General features: G+C 45.7%; 3 protein-coding genes across 3 annotated transcripts; 1 reads left to right on the top strand and 2 right to left on the bottom strand.

The window, feature by feature from the left end:
• Positions 1-314: 314 nt before the first annotated feature.
• PAAG_11985 (hypothetical protein) lies at positions 315-4,310 on the bottom strand (the record flags this gene model as incomplete). Its single annotated transcript, XM_015847541.1, has 2 exons — positions 315-1,378; positions 1,448-4,310. 2 exons carry the CDS (start codon positions 4,308-4,310, stop codon positions 315-317), a joined length of 3,927 nt encoding a protein of 1,308 aa, XP_015702844.1.
• A 991-nt stretch (positions 4,311-5,301) lies between these two features.
• PAAG_11984 (hypothetical protein) lies at positions 5,302-8,024 on the bottom strand (the record flags this gene model as incomplete). Its single annotated transcript, XM_015847540.1, has 3 exons — positions 5,302-5,627; positions 5,677-5,744; positions 7,837-8,024. 3 exons carry the CDS (start codon positions 8,022-8,024, stop codon positions 5,302-5,304), a joined length of 582 nt encoding a protein of 193 aa, XP_015702843.1.
• Positions 8,025-11,173: 3,149 nt separating this feature from the next.
• Positions 11,174-14,164, top strand: PAAG_05078 (autophagy-related protein 9; the record flags this gene model as incomplete). Its single annotated transcript, XM_002792896.1, has 2 exons — positions 11,174-11,916; positions 11,992-14,164. The coding sequence occupies 2 exons, from the start codon at positions 11,174-11,176 to the stop codon at positions 14,162-14,164; spliced, it is 2,916 nt and encodes a 971-aa protein (XP_002792942.1).
• Positions 14,165-14,985: the final 821 nt, after the last annotated feature.

Raw genomic sequence — 14,985 nt, 5'->3', positions numbered from 1 at the left:
AACACAAATGGGCTAGAAACACTATCAAAATAGGTACAACTGTGAACAAACCCAGGAAAGAAAGGGACATGAAGGGTGCAAAGATGGGAGATTAGATAATATAAGAGTGAAGATATCAGGAAAATAATATCCCATTAATTCGTAATGCATTTTTAAGAAAAACAAAGGAAATGGGAGAAAACAGAAAGGAAAAGAAAACGCCCGCGTGTAAATATGATGAATTACTGCATAGCCATAACTTTTTTGCAGCTGGTGATAAATCGTCGTCCATGCTCTTGCACCCCTTACTAATATCAGGCGTTGAAAAGAATTCATCAAAATTCATTGCGTGGCCCAGCCTCCCTTGTATCTCTAGTCTGCGACCCAGATCCAGGCCCGGAAACAGACCCAGCAGACCCTTCCTTATCTTTCCCCTTACCCCTCCTCGAGAAATCGAAAAGTCGATATTTACTCGTCGGATCCCTGGACAAGCTGGCCTGTCTCCCCTTAGCATTTGCAGCCGTCTCCGGATACTCAAGCGAATACGTCGAAGAGTTTTTCGAGCTTTCCGCGCTCTCACGGGGTTCCGCAAATTTCTGCGGGTACTGGTGCTGCTGCAGGAGTTGCTGGTGAGAGGAAACTGAAGAGTAAAACGGGAGCCGACCATGTTCCCATGTCGCTGACGCGGAGCTTGACGGGGCATCATCATCCATATCGTCGCCTAGACTGACATCCGTAGACCGGTGTTGGAAAGGTGGTCGAGGAAAATAGCTCATCGAGTTCCGCTTACTGCCCGCTATAGTGGCTGAACTGCCACCAGGGGTCATCGCAGTTTCAATGCTGGGGGTTCCCGCCTTGCTGGAGCTTTCCTCGTAAAACGTCGAGGACTTCTCCATCTGCTCGACAAGCTCTTCCCACTTCAATTCCAGATTGCCGCTTGGCCGCTCTGCCAGTTCGGCTCTGTTCAGGCAATCCTTTGTTCGTTGGTTCAGAGCCACGCAGAGTTGATGGAACTTGAGGAGAGTTGGATCGAGGTCTTGAAGCTCGGTAAAATCCTTCGGCACTAGGTCGAGCCATAATTTTACGAGCATGGCAAAGCTTCTCGCATGGTCGATGAGGAATGGTAGGCTTGGGAAGCCCTCGCGCGAGGTGGAGGGTAGACGACCTAGGATCTGAATGGGAGTTGCATATGACGGGTTGACGATCTGGGTCGGGCGCTCAGCTGGTATGGAGCAGATCGAATCGACAAAATTTTTAAACTCAACCCGGTGAGAGATTAGGAATTTGTTCATTGGCTCCATCCAGGGTTCTTTGTTGCCAAAAGTCGTCATGTTAGCTAATCCTTGAAGTGCCTTAGCAATGAGAGTAAGGGTACGTTGAGCACGCGGTCGAGGGTGTTCTAGTAGCATATTAGCAGCGGAACATGAGGTATTAAAAGTATACATGGAGAAGCCCCCAAGGCACAAACCTTTAAGCAGTCCAAACAGCTTAGGATTTAGAATTGCCGGACAAAAGAATCGCAAGAAAAGGAAACCGGAAACGGAACTATAGGTAACTGATCGAAGAAAGTCGCCATACCTGTCTTCCGCACAGGCCCTGATATGTCGGAAAATATGTCTCAAATCCGGAGGACATCGCGAAGGGGAAGCAGCAATCGACGTCCACACACTACTCGTCAAAATGATAAGATTCCTCCAATTCCGTTCCAGATCCTCAGACCGCTGTACCCTATTAGGATCAATTTCGCAATCCGGATCGCTCTCATCGATATCCCTAAGTTTTGAGCCAATCGTTTCCTCCAGATACTCCTGTCCCAGTCGACGCATATGCAAATCCAACGCCTTCGTTAAAAGCGAGTTGCCTCTGAAAAGCAAATTCGCCTCGACGGTGGCTGATCTACCCAAGTCACGAACCAGGACTTCCCGCTCCTGTCCGGATTCATAGGAGTCATTTGAATGGATGCGGCTGGTGTATCGTAGCCGGCTAGTCGATGACTCTTTATGAATACCATCTATCTCGTCCTCGACCAGCGCCATGATCCATTCCCCAGCTTGACCCGACACTTGGAATATATCCAGTAGTGTTTCCGATAACGGTCGCAGCTCAGCGGGGACAACCTGAGCAAGATGAATTGTAAGACCATTCGGAAACGAATGTAAAAGTTCAGACATCGCCGCGTAGTCCTGCGACATTAGCACGACAGTTTCGTCAAGTTGGACCTTCATCAGCATTTCCCCAACCTGCTGATCCTTTTCGTCAAGAATAGGCCACCACTTCTCAACTCCTGCCGATGTATCTAGTTCTTCTAATCGCAAGTAGATTTTACCGTAGGTAGCGTCATGCGAAGCAACCTCAACGTCTCCAACTGTCATTGGATTGACTTCCCCTTGGTTGAGCGAATAAGGTCCATGGGTGACGAGTGTCCAATCCTTCTGCGTAGGGGTAGGTGACTTCACAATAAGTGATGCGCTAGACAGGACTGGCGGAAGATCGTGGAAGCTGAAATCTTCCCTCCAAAACGGCGTGGAGGTGGCAGATCTGACGGCAGTTTTGGCTCTTATTTCCCCATCAAGTAACACCTCAGCGTAATATTCACCAGCAACCGAGTTTTTATGCAAAATTTTCCCAGTACCTGATTGGTTTTTAACTATCTTTTTGTTCTTCGAGCTATCATTTTCGTCCTTGACAGCTGGTGAGGTCATCTTGGCCTCGATTACTCGTACTGTCAAGAGTCGTTCGATCCGGAACATGTCGGTGAGAGCTGTTGGGGGAGGTGAAGATACAGGTTGAGCTCGAGAAGCCTCGTCGTTCGCTGGAAGCTGCTCTGGACCGTAGAGCTCTGGTATTGTAAACGCTCTGAATAGAACAAACCAGACTTCGAAGAGAATGCGGAACTCGAAAGACAAGTATATGGGTCGAGATGTGACTTCAGCCCCGGCGTGGGCAGTGTATTGCGGGTAGATGGCGATGCAGTATTCGTCTTCAAGAACGGAAGGGTCTAACTTTTGAATAGCACAACGAGAAAGTTGAGAGAGCTGCACAAAGTGAATAGGCGTAATATCCGTTTCTGGGAAAATTTTAACATGACCATTTTCTTGTAAGGAGCAGCTCACTCTTCGCCATGATGAAGATAACACCCTCTGCTGCTTGAATGTCGATATCCTTGCAGAGGATGTAGGGAGATGAACCCCGGCCGCACTAGACTTGTCCCAGAGAAGCATTTTCCCTACTTTAATTATAGCAGCATCTTTTTGCATGGTGCTTTCGGAATTCCTTCGACGGTCAGAACAGCGACGTTCACCAATCGTAAAATTCTGTGGTTTGGTCATCTTATCCTTTACGCCCTTTGGTCGAATGGGCTGCCAACAGAGTAGGGCCGCGAGCCAAGAATCGAACGTTTCGTTGACTTGGGGGCGTAATTGAATGCCTAAGGTGGATGAATGTGTCGTCACGGTAAAATACGCGCTCTGGGTTTCTGAGTCGTACAGAGTCCGAACATGGCAGCCACGTAGATCTGGTATCAAGGTCTTTGCAAGCGCTGGTTCTCCTTTAGCTTGATAAATCAAGCTTCCAGTAGCGACATTGATGGCACAATATCCCGAAGTCCAAGGGCCCACAGGATCTGTGCGAAAATATAGAATTCCGTGCATTCTGCCGCAAGTTGTCTTCATTAATTGAAGTATTTTCGAAGAGTCTGTGTTCAGCAATGGGGAACCTAGTACGGCATCAATGCGGGATATGTTCGACATTAACGACCCTCCTCCAAGAGGCGCCTTGATCAATTTCTGTTGTCGTTGGGTGGGTGACTGGATAATAGAGGGAAAGCCAATGGATCCAACAGAATCTTCTTGAGATTTGGTGCTTGGTGGTGAAGTCGTGTTGAGGGAGCCTAATCTGTTCCGCGTTCTTGAGAGGAAATTGGGGGATACCTCACTTCTCTGATCTTCCAGAGTCGTAGTCTTTGACCGTAACCTTCGACTTCTCTGTTCAGACGGGTTGTCATCCTCCTCACCGGTAGAAGAGAAAGGGGTAGTGAAGTCTCGCTTGGGATCTGGAGGTCTACTGTGAATGGTTGTGCGGGGAGACGTTGTCTCGCTCGAGGCAAGGTACTCTGTGTTGGATATGGGGAAACTATTCGTTTGATCGGTCGGGGTGTCGGGGGTTACCGCTCGGATTGTGGCATCTTGAAAACTGTCAGGATACACAACCCCAGGACGATCCCTAGAAGAAGATTTTCTACTGAGCCTCCGTTCCACCGGGCGACTATAACTCTCCTGCCGGGCAGAGTTCCGCTTCAGCCCATTGCGACGCTCAGTCTCCATATTTCCCATAGTCCTCAACTACACTCCAGCGTCCGCACAGATATATCGGGGAGCAGAAGGCATGCACTGGCCCAAAGGGGGGAAGGCAAAGGAATGAAGATTGTCTCTGAAAATGGCGTACAGGCGGTTGGACAAGACACACAGAAAGTTCTGCAACTAGATAGGTAGGTCACGCAGACGTTAACAAACGGCTATTTTGGCTGCAAGAAGTTGAAAACCCAGGTGCCTTCCTTTTTCACCCAGAGACAGAAAAACCTTTGAGTGACGAACCGAATAGTGGGACATCGATCGAATTGGGTGCAGGTGGAGGTGGATAGCAAGGCGAATGTCTAGTCCTTGGCCACCAAGCTAATCCGATCGAGTCTTGCCCTAAGCCTGGGGAGCCTGTAGTTACTGACGCTATCGAAGTAATCATTAGCATTTTAGGAGACGGGATGCGCCATGAAATTGGGGGGTTCAATTGTAGGAGACGGGTTAAATACTGCACAAGAGAAGGCAAACAGGAAGGTCAAAAAGACGACAGGAAGAGATGGGACAAAGGGGAAAAAAAAGATATCAGCTGACACAGATACAGGCAAGCAAAAGGTAGGAAAAATGTTTTTTTTTTTTTTTTTTTTTTTTTCCCTTAAAAAAAAAAAAAAAAAAAAAAAAAAAAAAAAAAGGGATTAAATTACTAAAAGAAAAAGGGGAGGAGAAATGGAGCATGCCGTCCACCAACCTTCATCAATGTTCCTTGGATTGCCGATAAATCAAGATGCGCATTCTCCAGAGAAGAGTGAAGCCGCAGCAAATGAGTGACTGGAATGGGATAGGAATGGGATAGGAATGGGATAGAACGGCAGGTAAAGAGAGCCAATGTTGTCACAGTCAAAGAATTGGGAATAAAGAGTCGGGAAGAAGGAAAGTGAGATAGGCGAAGTGGAATTAGTTTTGGAGAGGGGGGGGTGGGATTCTTTAGTTTTCCACCTTAACTAGTAACTTAACGCAATTTTTAAACGGGTCAGGAATAATAAGGAGACCTCAAATATCCCAAAACACCCACACCACGGACCAGGGAGGAGTGCATGAGGTGAGTGGGCAGCGCAGCCAGTCGGGATGCCACAGCGGGACCACCAATTGCCATAGACACAGGGCCGGGAGGGATGCGCTGGGCGGGAGTGGTGGTGGTGGTGGTGGTGGTGGTGGTGGGTTGATCGGGGGAGGTTGAAGTTGTGGATAGGGATGTGGTTGGTTTGTTGCTACCGCCTACCAGTTGCTGGGCGATCAAATTCCGAGGAAAGAAAGGTCGTGTGTATCGTGATACCGTATTGCCGCCGTGGCTGCCTTCTGGGGAAAGCGGTGAGTAATATTTACCAATGAAATCGATTTGGCATACCGCCGGTTGGTAATGCACCGGTATTCAATGTATGGTTGTTCGCCGGTGTCCCCTCCTTCACCTGGACGCTGATATATACCTACGTAGGTACCTCTTGTTTGTACGTTTGTAATGTACTGTTTGCAGTATCTACTACTTACACTTCCAGAGGGGGCTAATGCGAGTCTTGGCTTTTTGTTTTCCAAGTAAATGCAATATCTCAATCAAGATAGAAGTTAAAACTTCTATGAAATTTTACTCTATTTTTAAGTTGATTATCCTTAAATGATTTTATTTAAAAAGCTTTTAACTTAACATTTTCGTTCTTTCTTTTTTTATTCATTTCTTCCTTCTCTTTAGGAGCCTGCAAAATCTGCAAACTTCAGATCACCCTTCCCATCAAAAAGCAGACTTGGAGAGCCAATATCAGCCAGAAGAACCCTCTTACTGTGGATGTAATGTAAACCTTACGCAAGCCGTAAAAAGACCATCTTTGAATCCGCTGTGATGAAAACAGTGTCTCCATTTCTTGAAAACCTTTCAGGCGCAGACAGGAGGTTCTTTCAAGCGTTCCATTACAATGCCTCTTTCTGGTAAAAGCGCAATAACATAAACAATTCAAACCTGCCAGTCTAGTCGTGTATACATTCGCCTTTCAATTTCGCGGTTACGTTCGTTATTAGCGGTTGGATACAGCCTTTTGACAATCTCATGAGATTTATTTTCGGAAACGACGCCAAACCCCCCCCCCCCCCCCCCACGGCAACTTGAGGCAGACTTGCAAGGTCATGGAAGGACCAAATATTGGATTCCATTGGTAGAAAGACAAACGATTGAGATGGGAAAACACGCGAAATCCGAGACTTCAGATTGTGAAGGTCACTATGATTTACTTAGTAGGTAAATCAACCTCCTGAGCGTCAAATCTGCAAGGTGTTTATGAAGCTTGACTTAAACATGCCGCTCGGAAAGAGTATTTTGACAGTATTAATGAGCGGGGGGATGTGGGTCAACAGGATGATCCCTAGTTCCCATAACGTGTGTAAGAGAGAGAGGTAACTAGTTAACTGAAGTGTCAGTTGAGATATAGACAGCCTTGGCATTATTAGAGTTTTGATTTCATTAGGGCTATTTAACCACAACCCCAAGTCAACTGCAAGCTCTCTTACGATTCACCTAGAGCATTACATACTCTTGAGGTTTTGTTCATTATTTTATTCAAAAAATCCACTTCTTATTTAAAGACATATGAGGACATCAATCTCTTATTTCAAAATTTCATCTTGACATAAATTTCATTTCACATAAATATGCATATTCACAATTCATAATTCATCAAAAAGTGTCAAGGAAGCAAATCATCTGAACCGGGAATTTTATGTCCTATAATTATATGAAAATCTTTGAATAGTATGTCATATCTGTAACAGCAGGCAGTAGGCGGTGAGTTGCTCCAGCTGGGGCCTAAGGGAAAGTGATACTGGAGGGAAAAGCCGCCTTAATCGCTGCTTAATTCTCCAGGCGGTTTTTGGCCGCTCTCAATTCCCTGACCCAGCACAATGTCCCAGGGAGCCCCCTCTCGCGCCTATATTATAGGCTGTGCCTTGAACAGTCCTCCAAAAGGTAAATGAATTAACCCATGCGGAACAATTCAAATTACCCATTTTCCTTGAACGTGTGTGACCCTGATCAGAGATTCCTCCATTCTGGGGACCTGGGGAACCCAGCTGTTGATTTTCATTTTCTTTTACCCCCATCCCTCCCATGGAACACATCCACCCAAGCATTCGTCTCCCGAGCGGCCTCAGAAATCTTGGGCGGGTCAGATGACTTGTCTACAGCCTGCATGCCCAGCCGAGTGGACCCGTGGGCTAGCTAATGACAATCGGTTTTTGTAAATCATCGATTTTCCAAATCCGAAATCCCTCGCCCGCAGTTGGAAACCTTGGAACCTTCCATCGTGTTTTCCAGAACGCGCTAGTCCCCTTGTGAACCGAGATCGAGATGTATGCAAGAAACGGTAAGAAAATGGATAACTATGGTTGGTCTTCCAAAGTTCCCCCCACTCCCCAGAGTCACCAGGTGGCAGGCTGGCACCTGAACCTCGCCTCGGCGTCTTTCCATCCACGACTCCCCGCCTTTCGATATTCCATATATGGTTGTGTTCAAGCCCCCACCCACCATTGGTTTTTCGATATCGCTTTCTGTCGCCAGACGCGGATGATGGTAACAATAATAATGGAGCTGCTTCCAGCACGCAAACGATGCTCGTATGCACGGGAGTTAGTTAGTTTACACACACTCGTTACGTAACGAGCTGTCACCCTGCCAAATGCAGCGCTGAGTAACTCCGTAACTATGGCATCCATGGAAAAATTCACGATTTCTCCTTTTCCCCCGAGCCGCTGGCGGAGCCCTCCACAATCCTCAAATTTCACACAACAAAGAAATCATGCCCGTATATACAGTAGTTAATCCCACTTCTTCGCTACCTTGTCCCATCAGTATGGACAGGGGTTCATTCGCGCGTCAAGTTCTTCATCAGTGCATATTTTTGGCAGTTTGCCTGCTGAGTTAGTTACATACGTAACTAACTACATGTAGGCTTCTATCCTTGTCCGTAAGTGGTAGTTAAACTAGTGTGGAATTAGTAGCTATGGAGCTGAGGAGGTTCAATCCTTTGAGACGCTGGGATTCTGGTGTTAAGTAATCGTTAGACCACCGAAGCGGAGATTAAGAACCAATAATCTATCCATTAGTGGTAGTAGGCATTTGCAATTTTTTTCTTTGTGCTCAGCTGAAAGCCCGGGGCTGAGTTGAATGAACCGAATCCCATCTCGTATTGTAAAATGTGTCTTCTAAATACCAGACATGGGCACGTAAGAGTGCATTGTAAAAATCCATCTGCATACTTGGGTGTTCGACTTATTACTCCGTGTTCAACAGCTAGGAAGTGATAGTAAAGAAATATGTAACTCAACTCGGAAAAAACGAGCCACTCCACCATTTGAAGACTACTACCAGTGAAGCTGCCAACGGGGAAATCGATCATTCATGTGACTTGAGCAATGGTAAACTCCAATGCCATAATGCAGAGCAACTCTAAATAGCAATGCAGATGATGAAAAGAGCGCATAAACATTGATACAGTTTTGTTGACTGGGAAAAGCAAAGACATGTTTTCAGCATTGATATGTGCTGAAACCTGTAGTCCCATCGACGGCAGGATCAATTTAGAAATAGTAAAATAATAGAAGCCGTACTATATTGGATGGCTTACAGTCTTTGACAGCTAGCTTCTCTTCGTCAACCCAGGAGTCATGTGTGAAAAGATCGTTCGAGAAAATGTTTAGATAGTGGTCTCCAGACGTGAGATTTCTAGAAGCAGGGGGGAAGATGCCCCGGTATCTCTACTGTCAGGCCTATCCGCCTTCTTATGTAATCCGCACCGTATATAACTTCCGCGTAGCTAGCGATCGCTTCATAATCGATCAAGCAATCTATCCTTCACATCTACAATATCTGAACTAGCATGCTGAATAAAAGGAGATTCGATTTATCCTCACCAACAGACGCGGCGGTAGCAGTTAACCGTGGCCAGCCTATGCCCTAATTCGTCTTGCTGTTCTGGAGGATTGTCAACATAGAAATATTAAATATATATATAAAAGAAATAGAGAATAAAGAAAAGGAACTCACACAAAAGAATAAAAACATACGAAAGCTTTGACTTTTGACTCGCTCGTGGCCACCCACCCAGCTACTAACAGGCCAACAGGTGGCCTGAATACGGCTGAGCAGAAGGGATGCGCTGTTTTCCACTCCCTATGCCCATATGCGAAAAGCGAGGGTTCAAAGGGAAACATTAATCCTCTCGAGGCCAAAAAGTGAGGACTCATGGGTGCCGGGTGTCCTGGATAGAATGATATCAATGGCACCTCACCACTTCTCTAGAGGGCTCTGAGCGTAAAGTACAGCGGGATATGAGCATGCTTTGTGCTCACACAGCCACCTTAAATAACCTTGATGGTCCCCAGGGGTCGTTGATTGTTTGCACCTCCAAAAACCGCGTGACTGTTTTGGATGGAGTAAACACCCGTTTGCATGCGCAAGTGGACGAAATTTTGACATAGATTTCAACCATGAATGATGCTACACAAGAGGCATTGAAGGAGACGAAAGGGACTAGTTTGAGCCAAAGGAAGGGTTAAGGCGGATATTCCAGCAACGGGCACTTTTTCCACCAAAAGAGATGACATGTGAACTTTATACTGTGGAATATATCACCTTTTGGATGCGGACACCCTGATAGGCTAAGAATTAAACATCTAGAAGTTGGGCACTGAGAGGTGAGGATTATTTAAGGTTAAATAGTTAACAATAATTTCTGGACAGTCCCTGTGGGTTCCAAGGTTGTTGCAGCGGCTTAGCGCCAATTTGATTATAATGTTATTTCAACAACCATTCATTCTCCTGGAACATTGACCGAATCTTGCAACTGCAGTATTCAAAGTTTCTGTGTTTAAAGGTTTGTTGAAATACCATTCCTGTCTTGGCTTTAATCTAGGCGGGGCCAGGACCAATCTGAAAATCAAACAGAAACACAAAATGCCCACCGTTAAGTTAAAATAGCTACCAGCTCCTCCATTCTTAGGTCAAACTAGGCTACCCACTTTCCTTTCCTTTGCTCCTTGATGGCATGGGAAGACTTGAAAATGAGCATAAAGAGAATACCCCGTCACTGCAGGTATGCAAAATACTCTGCTACAGAGAGCTTTTATGAGAGTGTCTTTTCTGATATTTACAAAACAAGAACACATTCAAATCTTACATTATTATGGCAGGGAAATTGATCAGAAGGGGGTTAGTTGATTAAGTAGCTGTTTGTAAATTTTATCTCTGTCTTTGTTTTCATTTTCATTTTCATTTTTTTTTCTATGCATATGTCAAAAATAATGCAAAGATATAGATCTTGTATTCATTTCAATGGTGCTTCACTATTTAAGTGATTTCAAGCTATCTGCTGATCTTCAGTTGACTAGAGACAATATCATTCAGCATGCACTATAACTGACTCTAATTATCATGATGACAGATGACTTGTCATAATGGACATAACTCCATATTTTCAATTTTTGTCATATTTCTGATAATGAAATAAATATATCCTGGTAAAACTTGACCTTGCTGCAAGGAAGCTGTCCATCTCCGGGGTGCAGCCTGGGGGTAACTAACCTGGCCGCCAGAGCCCTCTGGAGGTCACATGATCCAACCCCCAAGCTTCCAGTTAAACTAGTTTCAGGCAAGTTGGGTCATATGTCATCGCTCCAGTGCTCGAGTGCCAAGTCCGCCCGTCTTGCATCGACCCCGTGCAGAATTTCGCAGGCCTGCACGGAAGACAACCATCCGCATTATTTAACTTAACTCTTGTAACTGCGGGAGACATGAAAAGAAGAGTATTTTCCTATCACCAACTGACTGCGTGGGAAAATCTCGAGTTCACTTGATTCCTTCGATCATGACCTCAAACCTCATATCTCGATTCCTTCCCGCCAACAGCACCACCTCGCCCTCCATATATGAAACTATCCAACAGGATGACGAGAATTCAGACGTTTCCGATGTCGAGGAACGCTCAGGGTTGGCATTGGATGAGGAAAATTTTAGAGGTCCTTATCAAGACTATGAGTTAGAAGAAGCGTTAGCAACGGTCTCGGAGACACGGTCAACCACTCAGAACACCCTGTTTCTCCAACGGGGTCCCCGCAAAACGTCTCAAGGGTTTCTTAACAAGCCCAAAACACCCCGAAAATCCAATCAACATAACTGGACACAGTCATCCCCGAGGGCTATGGAAGACGACCGAGATGATGACGACGTTCCCGCTTCTTTGCTGGTGGAAGGAGACGACGATGGTATTGGCACACACGGGCTCATTTCCCCTCCCCCAGTTCCTCCGCCAAATCGCAACATGCACAATAATGACGAACGGCTGCCGGGGCCCTCGACTCAAAAAAATCGAAACCACTGGGACCGGGCGAGAGAACAGCAACCCCTCCATCCAATCCCCAAGCGAATAGTTCCCGTCGCAACTCGAGCAGGTGACCAGCGACGTGGTCTTGCATTTGTTGACCCAAAGGAGAAGGCTATGTGGAGATGGGCAAATGTGGAGAATCTAGATAACTTTCTGGCAGATGTTTACGATTACTTCCTAGAGAACGGAATTAAATCTATCGTCCTAAGTAGAACATTACATCTTTTGTGAGTTGGGGCATTTATTTTCCATCCGATATGGCTCATCATTTTGTTGGAAAGAAAAAGCTAATAGACAAGAAGGACCCTTGCATTCGTGGTTGGATTTACAGTCTTTCTAACCAGCTGTATCGATTATCGAAGTGTGCCCCATAGTAAAACCATGTCGGAGATCATGGTTCCCCAGTGCGTACAGAAAATGTCCGCATCCTCGACCTTCCTACTATGGCTGTTTTCCAGTTTCTGGATTTCTCAAGCCGTCCGCTACGTTCTCGACCTGCGACGGCTCTGTCATATGCACGATTTCTATCATTACCTTCTAGGAATTTCAGATACAGATATTCAAACCATATCATGGCAAGAAATTGTGAGTCGATTAATGGCACTGCGGGATTCGAATCCCTCAACGGCGGGAGCTGTGTCTGCGAAACATAGGAAATTTTTAGGCAGTCAATCAAAACAACGGATGGATGCTCATGATATTGCCAATCGTTTGATGAGAAAAGACAATTACCTTATCGCCCTTTTCAACAAAGATATCTTGGACCTGACACTTCCGATTCCATTCTTGAGAAACCGACAGCTTTTCTCAAAGACTCTAGAATGGAGCCTGCACTTGTGTATTTTAGATTATGTGTTCAACAAACAAGGTCAGGTCCGGACACTATTTCTCAAAGACACTCATCGAAAGGCTTTGAGCGACGGGTTGAAACGACGATTTGTCATAATCGGAATTATGAATATATTTATTGCCCCGTTTTCCCTTATCTATTGTATAATGCATTATTTCTTCCGCTATTTCAACGAATATCAAAAGAACCCTTCTCAGATTGGCTCACGCCAGTATACGCCATTGGCAGAATGGAAATTTCGTGAATTCAATGAGCTGCAGCATTTATTTCAGCGTCGAATTAACATGTCATATCCGTTTGCCAGCAGATATATCGACCAGTTTCCGAAGGACAAGACAGCTCAATTAGGACGCTTCGTAGGCTTTATTGCGGGTGCACTAGCATCAGTTCTTGCCCTTGCTTCAGTCGTCGACCCGGAGCTTTTCCTTGGTTTCGAAATAACTCACGATCGAACTGTACTTTTCTACCTTGGTGTATTCGGAACAGTGTGGGCAGTTGCGCGAGGGATTGTACCTGAAGAGACCTTGGTCTTTGATCCCGAATATGCCCTTCGGGAAGTGATAGACTTTACCCACTATCAGCCAGCTCATTGGCAGGGGAAGCTACATAGCGACGAAGTTAAAACCGAGTTCGCTATGCTATACCAGATGAAGGTGGTAATATTTCTCGAAGAACTCCTAAGCATGGTATTTATACCATTCGTATTATGGTTTAGCCTTCCAAAGTGCAGCGACCGCCTCATCGACTTTTTCCGCGAATTCACTGTACATGTGGACGGACTTGGTTATGTATGTTCATTTGCTGTTTTCGACTTTAAAAAGGGCACCAATATCATCCCCCAAAATCAAGATGCCCAGCCCGGGGGAAACAATGATGCGGGCCAACCAGATCTTCGAAATGATTATTTCTCAACCAAGGACGGGAAGATGTTGGCGTCATACTATGGCTTTTTGGATAACTATGCCAACAACCCGCGACCAGGTGCTCCATACGTCCACTCTCCAAATAGACACCGTTTCCACCCTCCACCCGCATTTCCCGGACTTGCATCGCCCGTTCTAGTAGCAGAAGCAAATTACATTGGAACTGGCCGTCAGCACCGATGGGATCACCCACAACAACGTTCGGTCACCCGACCAACCTCAATGGGCGGCCACTTTGGCGGACACTCCATAATACCACGAACGCCCCGCTTCGGCGCCACAGCCGGCGTACATTACTCTCCCCCAACTTCAGTTCTCCTGGATCTGCATCACCAACCATCCACCACGGGCTTCCGCTCCATCAACCGAAACATTACCCAGTCCCGGTACCGCCCGTCACGCCACGCTCATCTCATGACCGATGCAATTCGAGATGAAGATGAACCACCGATGTCAGACCATGGCCATCCGGGGCTTAATAGACATGCTTCGCAAGTGACTACGGGATCTAGTGGCGCTGGTGCAGACGATAGCCGTATGGAGGAGTCTTGGAGGATGAATCTCGCTGATGAAGAGGGGCCCACGGATGAAGAAACGGAGAATGTCCAAGATGTCGTCAGGGGCGCGGGAGTGTTAGGTTTAATACACCAGTTCCAGAAGGTCAGCAATGACGGCCGTGGTGGCGCGGGAGTGGCCATTTGAGTGAAACTGAGTTCCGTCTTCAATTTTTGGCCTCCAGATTCAAGAAACGGTGGAATGTTTGCCGAAGCCAATCCACTAAACCAATATACCCCAACCTCCTGGACTACCAAACTTCTCTTTTCCTTCTCGTCCCTTTTCTTTTCTTTTTTTTTATTTTTTTTTTATTTATTTATTTATTTTTTGAAATCCTAATGTCACACATCTACTAGAACCATCCCCGCGGCGATTGCATTTACCCCTTTCCAGTTACTGATGTCAGTTTTATTTTGACTTTTTGTATGAACTTCAACCATACATACATGGAGATGTCGGTAGTGCCAGGAGTTATAGGAGTAAAGGGAGAGGGCTGTGGTTGTATTTTGTCATAGGAAGATTTATACCTCCAATATACTGAGTGTAGCTATGCGCAGTAACGTATCCATGGATGTCCAGGTCTGGGTTGAATGCTGTGGCTAAGGTATCTTGCCTTCAGCGAATCGATCTGATTTCTTTTATCCAGAGCTCTGATGTTTCCTAACCACCAACTGGAGTTCTGTGGATATAAATATGAAGCTAACCTTGAACTGGAAAATGCCAATACTATTCAGGAGTTGGGAATCAAATAACTAAACCTAGGCAGTTTTAACGTTTCTAGGTAATTGAAAGTGCCTAGGCGCGCCTGTGGGTAATATCATAAATGAGCATTCTCATCCCCTTCGTATTACCATTTAATTATTTAATGAATCTATACTCCGTATTGTAGATTTTTTATTTTTTATTTTTTATTTTTTATTTTTTCTTCTGCTGTCTCCAGCTTCGCCCCTTTTTGGTTGGATTGTTCC

This window comes from Paracoccidioides lutzii (genome assembly GCF_000150705.2).
Source record: "Paracoccidioides lutzii Pb01 unplaced genomic scaffold supercont2.13, whole genome shotgun sequence".
Taxonomy (NCBI): Eukaryota; Fungi; Ascomycota; class Eurotiomycetes; order Onygenales; family Ajellomycetaceae; genus Paracoccidioides; species Paracoccidioides lutzii.
Note: the sequence above shows the minus strand (reverse complement) of the source record. Positions and strands in the feature narration are given on the sequence as shown.